Source organism: Physeter macrocephalus, chromosome 16, assembly GCF_002837175.3.
Source record: "Physeter macrocephalus isolate SW-GA chromosome 16, ASM283717v5, whole genome shotgun sequence".
NCBI lineage: Eukaryota > Metazoa > Chordata > Mammalia > Artiodactyla > Physeteridae > Physeter > Physeter macrocephalus.
Genome location: NC_041229.1, coordinates 85,145,697 through 85,158,226, shown reverse-complemented (window position 1 = coordinate 85,158,226; position 12,530 = coordinate 85,145,697). Strand labels below are relative to the sequence as shown.

General features: G+C 44.2%; 2 protein-coding genes across 5 annotated transcripts in view; one reads left to right on the top strand and one right to left on the bottom strand.

Annotated features, from left to right (window-relative positions):
* The window catches only part of QSER1 (glutamine and serine rich 1), a 78,963-nt gene extending 71,504 nt beyond the window's left edge, over window positions 1-7,459 (bottom strand). The window contains exons 1-3 of one of the 4 annotated variants that reach the window (XM_055091422.1): window positions 6,979-7,005; window positions 5,124-5,225; window positions 3,218-3,366 (exon numbers count right to left, since the gene is read on the bottom strand). In XM_055091422.1, the coding sequence (XP_054947397.1) occupies window positions 3,218-3,366; window positions 5,124-5,150 (176 nt within the window). In that variant the 5' untranslated portion in view covers window positions 5,151-5,225; window positions 6,979-7,005. Of the gene's footprint in view, window positions 1-3,217; window positions 3,367-5,123; window positions 5,452-5,923; window positions 6,457-6,978 lie in introns of those variants that run through there. The other 3 variants (XM_055091421.1, XM_055091420.1, XM_024118568.3) reach the window with 3 other exon arrangements.
* Window positions 7,460-8,776: 1,317 nt separating this feature from the next.
* Window positions 8,777-11,714, top strand: LOC114487937 (copper transport protein ATOX1-like). The gene is made up of 2 exons (XM_028500845.2): window positions 8,777-8,856; window positions 11,213-11,714. The coding sequence occupies exons 1-2, from the start codon at window positions 8,820-8,822 to the stop codon at window positions 11,530-11,532; spliced, it is 357 nt and encodes a 118-aa protein (XP_028356646.1). The 5' UTR covers window positions 8,777-8,819; the 3' UTR covers window positions 11,533-11,714.
* Window positions 11,715-12,530: the final 816 nt, after the last annotated feature.

The following is a 12,530-nucleotide window of genomic DNA, read 5'->3' as shown; positions in this document are numbered from 1 at the left end:
CACGGGCCCAGCCGCTCCGCGGCATGTGGGATCTTCCCGGACCGGGGCACGAACCTGTGTCCCCCGCATCGGCAGGCGGATTCTCAACCACTGCGCCACCAGGGAAGCCCACTAGGAGGTTTTAAGGAGGGTAAAGACATTACTTGATTTATATTTTGAAATGTTAACTCTGGCTGATGCATGTTTAATAAACTCTAGAAAGGCCAAAGTAGAAAAAAGGAAAGCAAGAAACAAGGAGGCAACTGCAATTGTCCATGTGGGAAATTATATATATGGAGATCAAACCAACAGGATTTACTGAGGGAGTGGATATGAGAGGAAAGAAATGAATCATAGATGTCTCCAAACTCTTAGGCATGAGCTACAAAGTAAACGGTAGTATTATTTACTGAGGTAGGGAAGATTAAAGGAGGACTTGGTTGGGGGGTTAGGGTGATAATCATGTTTTGGACATATTATGTTTGAAATACTTATTCAATATCCAAATGGAGATGACAGAAACACACCTAGATATGAATCTAGAGATATAAATTTGAAAATCTTTTAATATATATAGCAACTTCACCGAGGGTGAGTTGAAAGAGAAGAAAAAGGATGGAGCTCCAAGCGTCACTTGTTGAAGGGCACTCCAACATTTAGAAGCCAAGTAGAGAGGCAGCAAGTATATCATCCTGTCACCCTTCTGGATTACAAGTTTTGTTGTTGTTGTTGTTTTTAATTGAAGTATAGTTGATGTACAATATTATATTACACCTATATGTTACAGGTGTATAATATAGTGATTCACAATTTTTAAAGGTTACACTCCATCTATTGGATCACAAGTTCTTTCAGAGGCAGGACAGTGTCTCTTTCATCTTTATGGTACCCTGTAAACTTAGCTTAGTAACAGAAACTCAGAGATGCTCAGTACATTCTAATGAGTGAATGAATGTTTGCCATTTGATTTCTCAAGCTTTCACTGAAGAAATATAACACTTGATAAAGGCAACAGTGCCTTGCATATAGTGGACACTCAAATATTTGTTTAATGAATGAAAGAAAAATCCTGGACTGTGTTTTGCTATACACATTTTAGTACTCAAATTGTCCCAGAGAGCATGGCAAGGAAAGGTAGCAAGCAAGCAGCAGCCTACATCTCCATACTTCCAACCAATGACAATCACAAATGCCCTAAACCCTTCATCCTGGTCCCTACTACAGGGTAGCGGGGGAAGATGGGGAATGGTACTAGAGACTGCAGTAAGGAAAAGAAGGGCTTTCAATTCCCACACTAAAGCAGAGTTCTGGCTTTCATGTCATAAATATGCATTAAGCACCTATTATGTGCCAGACACTAGAGATAAGTACCAGGTATACAGCAGTAGGCAAAACAGATAGTGTCCTTCAAAGAACTTCCATTCTAAAGAGGAAGGTATCTATTACATAAATAGCATATAGGTATGTAGTTATATTTCTAAGAATTTTGTGGAAGCACAGTAAACATATACCATTGCTCAAAATAACAGGGGGCCGAGGGTGGAAGGCAGGAGGTTTCTAACATGAAATACCTTAAGAAGTCAGGTTGGGAGGTAGGGAAGGGGTGAGAATTAGTTAGGTAGAGGTAACAGCATGTATCAGGGTTTTAAGGTAGAAAGGAATTTAGGATGTTCCAAGGAATATTAGATTGGCCAGTAAATGCAGGGCCATACACAGCACATTCCAGATTTTTAAAAACTTGACCTTAAGGTGTAGCAGTAGCAATGGAAAGGTTTCAAGCAAAGGAGCAACACGATCAAACTGGCAGATTTGTGTTTTTAAAAATCACTCTGAATGCTATGAAGAGAATGAATTGAAGGGGGGGAGGAAGAGGAAGGGACTGGGAATCTGGGGTTGGTAGATGCAAAATATTACATTTAGAATGGATAAACAATAAGGTCCTACTGTAAAGCACAGGGAACTATATCCAATTCATATTTTAAGAAAGAATATATATATGTGTGTGTAGAACTGAGTCACCTTGCTGTACGGCAGAGACTGCCACAACTTTGTAAATCAACTCGACTTCAATCAAAAAATAAAGAAAAAAAATAAAACAATGAATTGAAGGAAGGAAAGAAAAGGTTTAAGATTACTTAGTTATCCAAGTGAAAAATAATGGCTTGGATCAGGGTGGAGCAGTAGAAACAGACAGTAGACAATTTCAAAATATATTTAAGAGATAAAAAAAAAATAGCAAGGCTTGGTGACTGAGCACACACAACTCTCAGGTTCTGGCCTGAGCAGCTACGTGGACAGAGGTGCGACTTACTGAGAGAGGCTTCACTAGACAAGCAGAGGTGGGGTGGATGGGGAAAGTATGAGTTCATCACTAATGATTCTTGCTATACACCCAAGTAAAAGCTCAAAGAGGTAGATGGATATGCGATTAGGTGCTCAGAAGAGGTCTGGGCTTTAGACACATATATGGGCATCTCCAGAGATGGTGTTTAAAGTAACGGGCATGGATGTGATATCCTCAGGAGAAAGCACAGAATGGACAAGAAATCCTATCAATCCCAAGCCCCAAGGAAACCACAGGTGGAGATTAGAAGAGTAAGAACTAGTGAAGAACAGGAAAAAGCAGTGGGCCAGAAAGAAGGAAAACCAGAATATACAGTGCTATGGAAGTGAAAGGAAGCATGTTTCAATTAGGAAAACAAACGGACAATGGTGATAAAGAACACTGAAATAAGGATATTAATGACGGTTAGGTTTCCAGGCCACTTACAAAAGGTCATTAACCCATTACATAGGTATATAACAGCATTTGACTATCTTACCATGATGTAGTGCAGTACAGTAATGAAACATGCAGGCTTTAGATCCACAATGCCCAGGTTTAAATCCCAGCTCCACTACTTACTTGCTATGTGGGTCTAAGTTTATTAATGTCACGATGCCTCAGTTTCCAATTCTTAAAAGAGAAGGTAAAAATAATACCTACCTCAAAAGACTACTGTGAGGATAAATAAACTAGTGTGGGTGTTTATCACTTAAAACAGTAGCTAGCACAAATTAGTTGTCAGCAAATGATAGCTACTATTACTTACAACATTGTTTCTATGGGAAAATACTTTGTGAACAACAGAAGTTTATAACCTTTCACTAATTTGGAATTGTCTCTACTCCTTATAAACTGTGATCTTACAGGTCTCATTACAAAAGCCTTGAGGGAAACGTTAGATTTAAAACTTACTCAAAAAGTCCTCGGGCTTCTCTGGTGGCGCAGTGGTTGAGAGTCCGCCTGCCGATGCAGGCGGTTCGTGCCCCGGTCCGGGAAGATCCCACACGCCGCGGAGCGGCTGGGCCCGTGAGCCATGGCCGCTGAGCCTGCGCGTCCGGAGCCTGTGCTCCGCAACAGAAGAGGCCACAACAGTGAGAGGCCCGCGTACCGCCAAAAAAAAAAAAAAAAAAAAAAAAAAAAGTCCTCAATATAGCAGCTGACCATTCTTAGAGAAGCTAATCATTGTTTTCTTTTACGGAAAGGTACCTCTCACACTCACTGCATACTCATACTATAATCAGAAAGAACTTATGTATTAGGAAATTCTAAAAACTGGTGGCAAAAAAAAAAGAAGGCTGTTTCAAGTCAAAAAGGCAAAAAACAAATATAATTCTATTTTAAAACAAAATATTTCCATTCAGTCACTTTCTGGTGTGACTAAACACAACATCTATCATCACCATGATGAAACAGTCTGTCTCTTCCTGTTCTGTACAAGATATAAATGTCAGGGAGAGAAAAGGCACAGGTCTGTAGCTTCCTGATGATCATCTTATTTCCAAAAGCATGGAAAGGCATTAATAGTATCTAAACTAGTGCCACAAAGAGTATTTCCAACCACATGGTGATAGGCAAAGATATGCTCATTTGGTCCCTGAAACTGAGAAGATCCCAAATAAATAGAGATTTATCAATGTATGACCAGGTCCTATCTCTGAACTTCCCATATATGTACCAAGCACTATTTTAGAAACATTCAGAAATCTCTCTATACACTCTATTTAAGGTATCAATAAAATGCTTGAGTTTTCCCATTAGCGCTTTATTTTTCAATTGTTAAAACAATGGAAATACCTAATATCTTATGGAGCTGTTATACCAAAATATTGTTTACTATGCTGTTTCCTATCAACTGATGAAAATGTTTCATTTCAGGACCAAGTAAAGACATAAGGTAGGATGTAAGATCCCATGTCAGTAACAACTGAACGTTATTACCATCTGTTAGCTTCTGAATAGGTTACTGGAAACAAGGTGACAGGCTAACTCCTTATGGATAAGTATCCATACTACGTCATCACAGCTAGTATTCATTTCCACCTTCAAGAAAAACTGCCAGGGACCCTGGTGGCGTAGTGGTTAAGAATCTGCCTGCCAATGCAGGGGACATGGGTTTGAACCCTGGTCCGGGATGATCTCACATGCCGCGGAGCAACTAAGCCCGTGCTCCACAACTACTGAGCCTGCGCTCTAGAGCCCACGAACCCCAACTACTGAGCCCACGTGCCACAACTACTGAAGCCAGAGCGCCTAGAGCTTGTGCTCCGCAACAAGAGAAGCCACCGCAATGAGAAGCCCGCGCATGCAATGAAGAGTAGCCCCCGCTCGCTGCAACAAAAGACCCAATGCAGCCAAAAATAAATAAAATTTTAAAAATTAAAAAAAAAAAGAAAAGAAAAACTGCCAAAAGGGGGAACAAAAATATTCAACTGATACACGAATTATGCAACAGCTTTTTAAAATGTTACAAAAATATGAATAGGCTCCTGAAAGCACAGAATACTTAAAGGTCATATTTCAGATTCAGTATTTTTTATAGAACTGAAATGAGCGAGCACATCACAGTTTGAGGAATAAAATGAGGTACAATTAAGAAGTGTGTGTGTGTGTACAGATGGCCTGATCCTAACACAAGATGTTAACAAAGCAAGTTGATGGGGGAGGGGGAAAGCCTGCATTTTCTATGCTATAATTTAGCTAACTCCACCCCCAAAATATATTTTAAGAGGGGAGGGGCTTAGCATTTAAGAATCAGTAATTTCCAATAAACAGAAAATAAATCCCTTTTAGATTATGTGTTCCAAATAAATCTACTTACTGTTTTCAAATGTGTTTGGGAAGTCATTCTTTGTTACTTTGATAAATAACATTTGGAAAATATGACAAGTAGATTTTAGTTTCTTGACTCAGAAGTATTCTGCTAAAAGAAATAACAGAAATAACTAGATAGCATTTGCTTCATGTACCTAATAAAACAGTTGTCATTTAAAACATAAAATATGCTGCACAAATACCTATCACTGCTGTTCCCTGAAGAGAAAGTAATTTTAATTTGTAAATTATGGTATTTGATGCAAAAGCTACTTGAAAAATAGTCAAATTACCACCAAAAAAACCCCCCAAAAACAAAAAAAGTGCCATATATTTTTCATAAAACTGCTTAAAATGTCTTAACTGTATATAATACAAAGTTATGACTATTTCTGAAAAGTCTCAGCATTTAATTATTTAGCTCCAAACTGGCACATCACATTATTATTTTTTTAACCCCATCTCTTTTAAACAAAGGACCTAAAATTTTCTAAGAAAGCGTACTTCCCTTTTCTTGAACAAATTTTTTCTCATTCTCTTACAATCACCCCAAGGTACTATCTAAGACAAAGGCCAGCTACTCTTCGCACATATTTTCTAAATCATGAATGTGGAACTTTTATAAAAACAAAGAAGATAACCTAGAATACTGTAATATATAAACTAAAAAAAAGTTCACTTCTGTTGTGACAATAATAAAGAAATCTGATGAGATCATAAAACCACGAAGCTTCCTGTTGGTAGCTGAGGATGAAGTCATTAGCAACCCAGGATTCCCTGGTCCTTGTAATCAGAAGCTGCACCTACCAGATTCTTCATTGTTCGGCAGAGGTGTCTTTAAAACACCCCGCTCCCGAATGGTCCAAACCAAACCACGCCTTCCAGTTATCATTCAAATGGACCGTTTCACGTTTCACAGTGTGGCACTACTACACATTTCCCGCGAGCTTAAATATCTAGTAAGAGTCAACATTTTAGATTCCCTTGGTCATGCTGGAGCAAAGATGAACTCTTGAACCCCACGCTACATAATGAACAGGGGCTTCAGAAACCGAGATGGAGAAGCATGCTTCTGTTCTTCAACCTTTATGGCCTTCACCGACCGCCCCTCACCTCCAATTTCTTCCCAACTTTAGTCACCCCAAGGCAAAGAGAGATTCCATACTTCCTGCTGTTGTTAAAAGAGGACACCCAAGAGTAACTTTGAACGCGTATACGAGAAATAGCTTCATCTTGGCCACCACGGCAAACATATGTCACCCAGCCACGGTGCAGCGTTCGCGCCCCAACGGGCCCCCTCCTAGGGCCCACGCCCCCGGGGTTCTCCCGCAGCACAGCCCTCCCGGGTCCCCCAATGTCAGGGACGCGGCTCCGCGCCTCTTCCTCTCCCGCCTCCCCCACCCTCACACTCACCGCCGGGGCCCCCAAGACCACATTGTCGGTTCCAATACAATGGAATGTCACTGCCCCGAGCCCCTCGGCGCCTCCCTCGCCCCCCTCGTACCCCCGGAACCAGTCCCGAGTCTCCCTGGTCGCCGACTTCAGCCACGAATCCAAACTTCACCATGTGAGAGCCCGGACCCGGGAGGTGACGGGGACCCACGACTCCCGCCCAACCCTCCCTTTACCCACGGTCCCCGACCAGCTCCGGCTGCGAGTCCCGCACTGGGCGCCCGCACCCACCCCGATACCACCCCACAGGAGTCCTCAGCCGTCTCTCCCGGCCAGGGCTAGGGCGAGGAGACGAGCGGAGGGCTCCCAGCCGGCCCGGACCCCTGGGCGGGGCTGCACAGGGGCGAAGGCCCCAAACGCATCCCTGGCCTTTCCTGGCTCACCACGACCCCGCCGCCCACCCTCCCTACCTGGCCTTGAGGCTGGGGCTGCTGCCGCTGCTGCAGCTGCTGCTGGAGGCGGCGGCGGCGGCCGCGGCTCGGGGTTCGTAGGCCCAGGCGGGGGCGGGGGGTTGTGCGGTGGCGTTGGCGGGGGCGGCGGGGGGTGCGGGCGGCGGCGGCGGGTCGGCGAAGCCGGAGGTCGCGTAGTTCCTGTCCATCGTGGGGGTTGCGTAGGGAGGGCGGGCAGCAGCGGGGGCTCCTCTAGGGCCCAGCGAGAGGGGGGCGGGAGGGGAGGGAGGGGGCGGGGGGAGGAAGAGGAGGAGGAGGAGGCGGCGGCGGCGGCGGAGGGAACTGGCCCCCTCACATGGCCCCGGCGGGCGGACGGGCGAAGGGGGCGCTGGCCGGTCTGTGTCGGGGGAACCCGAGCCGCGGTGTGCGGCGAGGTCCCAGCTGGGCGTCAGAGAAGCGGCGGCATCCGCGGCCGGGACTCACGGCGGCGGCGGCTGCGGTCGCTGCGCCCCATGTTGGTGGATTTCCCAGGATGCACCTCCCGCCCCCCTCCGCCCCGCGGCCTCGCCCCGCCTCCCCTCGGCGCCCCGCGCCCGCGGCTCGCGGGCCAGGCGGGCGGCCCGTGAGGCCTCCGCCGCCACCGCCGCCTCTGGAAGGCTAGCCGGGGCGGAGAAGGCTTGAGGCCTGTCCGGCCCAGCCGGCTCCGGGAACGCGGAGGGGCGCCCGCCAGCCCTAGCCCAACGGTCCGCGGACTTCCCGCCCTCGTCTGCTCCAAGGGGAGCTGTCCGCGCTCGCCGCGCCCCGCGTGGGAAGGGGCCGCGCCTGCCGTTAGTCCTCGCGAGGGAGGGGAAGTTGAACGGAAACCCAGCGCAGGGTGCTGCAGAGGGGGAGGCTTGTCAGCGCTTTGCCTGGAGTTCGTTATTTGACCCTTGGAGTTATTTTGAGCGACTCAAATACTCAGTTCCCACATCGCGATTCCTTTCTCTGCGCCTCGTCCCAAACTAGAAACAGCTGAGCGGGCTGTTTTACAGTTCCGTTTACTCCCTTCCTGCCCAAAACTTGGGGGGCTAGAGGACCCTTTTCCTGCTGTTAGGGGAGATTTACATTCAAAGAGATTCCAATTCAAACGTATTATTTTCCAATCCTCGTTGAAGGACTTTTCCCAGGGGCTCTTATTAACTGTCCCCACCCCCCTCCTTGGGGATTTTTCTCATTCTGGGTTTCAGAATCGTCTGTCCCAAGATAAATACTGCCTCTTCATTGATTAATGCAGCTACCATCTGGATGACTTTAATTACCATAAATTTAAACTCACTGTGCACACGTTGTGTTGGACTTTTTGTTTGAGACTTGGAACTTCAGCAGGACTCTACCCTAGGTATTTCCGGTCAGACCTCCAAGCTGTTTGGTGGGGGGTAAATTAAAGATTATTTGCGGTTCTTCTAGTGTATGCCAGAGCTGTTTCTTTAGTAACTCACGAGTAGTGAAACTGAGGGATCGTAGAAATCATCATTTGGTCCTTAAGGCATAAAGTAAAAGTTAAAAAAACCCGTAAAGTTTATTGACCACCACCCTTAAAAAAATCAATACAGGTTTAACACCTATTTATGTGCTTAGCAGAGAAATCTATCCCTCAAGATAAGCCTGACAAAGGTTAAGCAAATCAGACAGCCATAGTAGAAGTAATAAATTTGATACATTATCTCACTATTTAAAAAGCAGTTTAAACTTCAGTAATACCTGGTATTGGATCTGCTATTCCTTCTGAGATTAATTTTGTTCTGGGAGATTCTGTTTTCCTCCTGGCGCCTACATCCTTTTGTTCCTATTCATTCCTTTTTGTAAGTCTTTCGGCACCTGTGATGCTTGGAGTCTGGTCCGGGGTGGAGAAGCAAGGAAGTGAGTAGTCGTTATTTACAAATGAATTCAAATGTGTGGACACAAGTGACTTTGCCAATTTTATGTTAATCCCAGTATGCATTTACTGAGACTATCTTTGAAAAGTGGTTTTCTTTGGGGAAGGAATTTGCCAGATAATATGAGATCCTGCAGAGAAGTAACATAAATCTTCCTTACAACATTTACTTTTCTTATTGCAAACTGGAGATCTGTAATCTAAATAAAACAAAAAAATTCTTTTCACTAGTGACCATTTATAAGTATTTTTGTGAGCACTAAAGTTTTGGCTGTATGGGAGGTGTAGGAAGTGGAGTGGCATGCTATAAATGTTTTATGGCACTTAGTTTGATACCCACAACTGGTACTCAGAATGAGTTATGCAGGCAATACCGAACAAGTGGCAATAAAACCTTTATAGTCCCTCACACCATTATGTAGTTTGTTTATATCACATAAATCAGAGAAAAGATATTAAGGGGAAATTTTAGTATTTATTTAACAGTAAATTTTATTTTTATTTTTTATCGGGAAATGCTTTTACAATGCTTTTACAATGTTGCGTTAGTTTCTACTGTACAGTGAAGTAATGAGTATTTTAAAAATAATATTACTCTGTCACCATATATGATGTTCCTTTGCCCATTAAGTGAAATTTCCCTAGTTTACCCTAAGTCAATGCAAGTATATTTCCAATGTTACAACATGTCTACAAAATAACATCATAAAATCTTTTTGGTAAAATTGATGGCATTATCTGAAGAATGTCTTCTTCCCTACTGAAAATATACTCCCAACACTGCAAACTTTTCATGTTCTCTTTCAAATAATCCCCAACCACGCTGTTTAAGTCTGATCTAGACTGCCTCAAAAGTCTACAATGAGCCTTGTTCTTGTTTTAAGTAAAAATGTTCATTCCAGCCTTTGCCTGCGGAACTGAAGATCCAGGTCAACTGTTATGTCTTCCATGACATTTCCCCAACTTTCCAAGGCAAAACCAACTGATTCCTTTTCAGTTGCTCTGTGGTGTTTATTATGTTTATTATATTTAACACCATCTTGTTGCATTGCAATTCGTTGTGTATTTGCCCCTTTCCCTCACAGATCATGAGTTCCTTAAAGGCAGGGGTTGTGTTTAATTCATCCTTGTATCCTTAGTACTTACCACTGCTCCTGACTGCTCCTGACATTATATTAGGCTCTAAATACATATTTATTGAATGAATAAATACAAATACTATTTTTTAAATACCCATTCAGAAATTCCATTTTATCATTTACATACTCCTTTCTAGAAACAAACAGACAAACAAGACAATTTGGTTGCAAGATGAATTGAGACCCTCCACTTAAAAGAGCCTTTCCTCCTTCCCGACTCTCGTCTTCACTTCCTTCTGAGTTTATTGACTAGAAGTTAGTGATGCCTTAGAAAATGTCCGTGAACACTCTCCCCGCATTTCCAAACCTTCCGTCCATCCCATTAGAAAATCACTGAGTATTTCAACTTGGAGTAGTTCATCACCCTCATTCTGTTGTTGATGAAACTGACGCCCAGGGTTCAGCTTGTTTTAAGGTGATAGAGGCAATCAGTTGGGGGAGGGAGTAATGGAACTCTTATCTCCACTGAGGCAGCCTTGCTTATTAGCTTGTGGGGAAATGCAGAGTTTAGGGTTAACTGATTAGAAATGTAGTCAGTAACTCTATATATTCCAATGTTACAAATAGACCAACCATTAATTAGGAAGATACAAGAAGGTCAAGTTTTGTGGGAAGTAGGTTGATTAAGGGAGGGGGCCTTAATTTTCCATTTTTCCTTTCTCTTCTGGCATTGGGAGGGGGACCTATAAGCCCTGTCTTTGCCAGGGGAGAACTCATTTCAGTCTCTTAGGTCAGCATCAGAAATTAAATTAAAACATCAGACATGAAGTAAGTCCCACTATCATTTTCTCTGAGGCTTGACCATACCAGTCATCTTTGGCTGCTCTCTCTCTTGCCTACCATACCCTCCAGGGTGACAGCAATGGAGTCAGAAGAGCTGCATTTAATCCTGCTTCGTTGGAAGCCACAGGTGTCACTGAAAGACAGTGATGAGTCACATTCCTCCCAGTGAGGAGAACTTCAAGAAACATACTTGATCATCAATTTTGTATGTAGAGGAAGGGTCTAACTACGAATATGGATGATCTCTTGAACTCTGGTGACTGGCTTAGCTGATAGGGGTCTGGAAGAAGCCAGGTTGAATGACTAGAGACCAAGAGATCTGGGGATAAAGCACAGTTTAAGTATGAGCTGGAAAGACAGGGGTGTGGCCTGATCATGAAGTCTATCATTGAGTGATATCTTTTATCTCCCCAAATAGATTACAGGAAATTTACACCTGTTTTTGTGGATGATAGCTCTTCTCATCAGAATAACCAATATGCAGAGCGGGGGAGGCATTGCCAACGCCACCGCCATCACTTCCTCAGTCATGCCAAAGCACGAGAGTTCTCTGTGGACATGACCTGTGAAGGCTGCTCTAATGCAGTCACTCAGGTTCTCAATGAGCTGGGAGGAGTTCAGTTTGACATTGACCTGCCCAACAAGAAGGTCTGCATCAACTCTGAGCACAGCATGGACACTCTGCTGGAGACCCTGGGGAAAACAGGAAAGGCCGTTTCCTACCCTGGCTCCAAGTAGTGAGGGCCTGGGTCTCCAGCCTGCAGGATGGACCAATGTGGTCACAACTCTGATCCTCTCCTGCCTTCCAGACAGATCTAAGACCTGGCAATCCTGCTCAGTGATGGGAGTTCCTGCAGAGACCTTCACTTGCCCTGCTCCTCTGTAGCTTCCCTGCAATAAAGTCCAGCTGCTTTTGCTGGGGGAGGTGGGTGGGCAAGAATAACCAGTATGTATCGCATACATATGTGCTAAGTCCTGTGCTATGGGCTTTGCATGGTTTATCTCATTTAATCTTCAAAATATCCTTACAATGTGGGTGTTGGTCACTATTATTTCCATTTTATAGGAAATTGAGGCTTAATGACATTAACTGCCCAAATCATATAAACGAATATAAATTGATAAGAGTGCAAGTGGAGCTTCAAACCAGCTATGTTTGACTCCAGAACCCAATAGGCTTGGTTAAAGTGCTACTGCCAGGTATCTCCACTAAAGAGATGCTATGTTTTCTTTTATAATTAATGAATGTTTTGTGGGTACTTTAAGACTGTAAACTCCTGAAGCATCATTCCTTCACCACTGGTTTTAGTATCTGTACTAGTTTCCTGTGGCTGCAGCAACAAATTATCACAAACTGCGTGGCTTAAAACCATAGAAATTTATTGTCTTAAAATTCTGGAGGACAGAAGCCTGAAATCAAGATGTCTGCAGGGCTCTGTGTGCTCCCTCTGGAGGCTCTAGGGGAGAATTCTTCCTTGCCTCTTCCAGCTTTTGGTGGCATTCCTTGGATCGGCTACCTCACTCCAGTTTCTGCTTCTGTCTTCACATTGCCTTCTCCTCTGGATGTCTTTTTCATCTGTCCTTTATAAGAACACTTGTCAGGCTTCCCTGGTGGCGCAGTGGTTGAGAGCCCGCCTGCCAATGCAGGGGACACAGGTTCGTGCCCCGGTCCGGGAAGATCCAGCATGCCGCGGAGCGGCTGGGCCCGTGAGCCATGGCCGCTGAGCCTTCGCGTC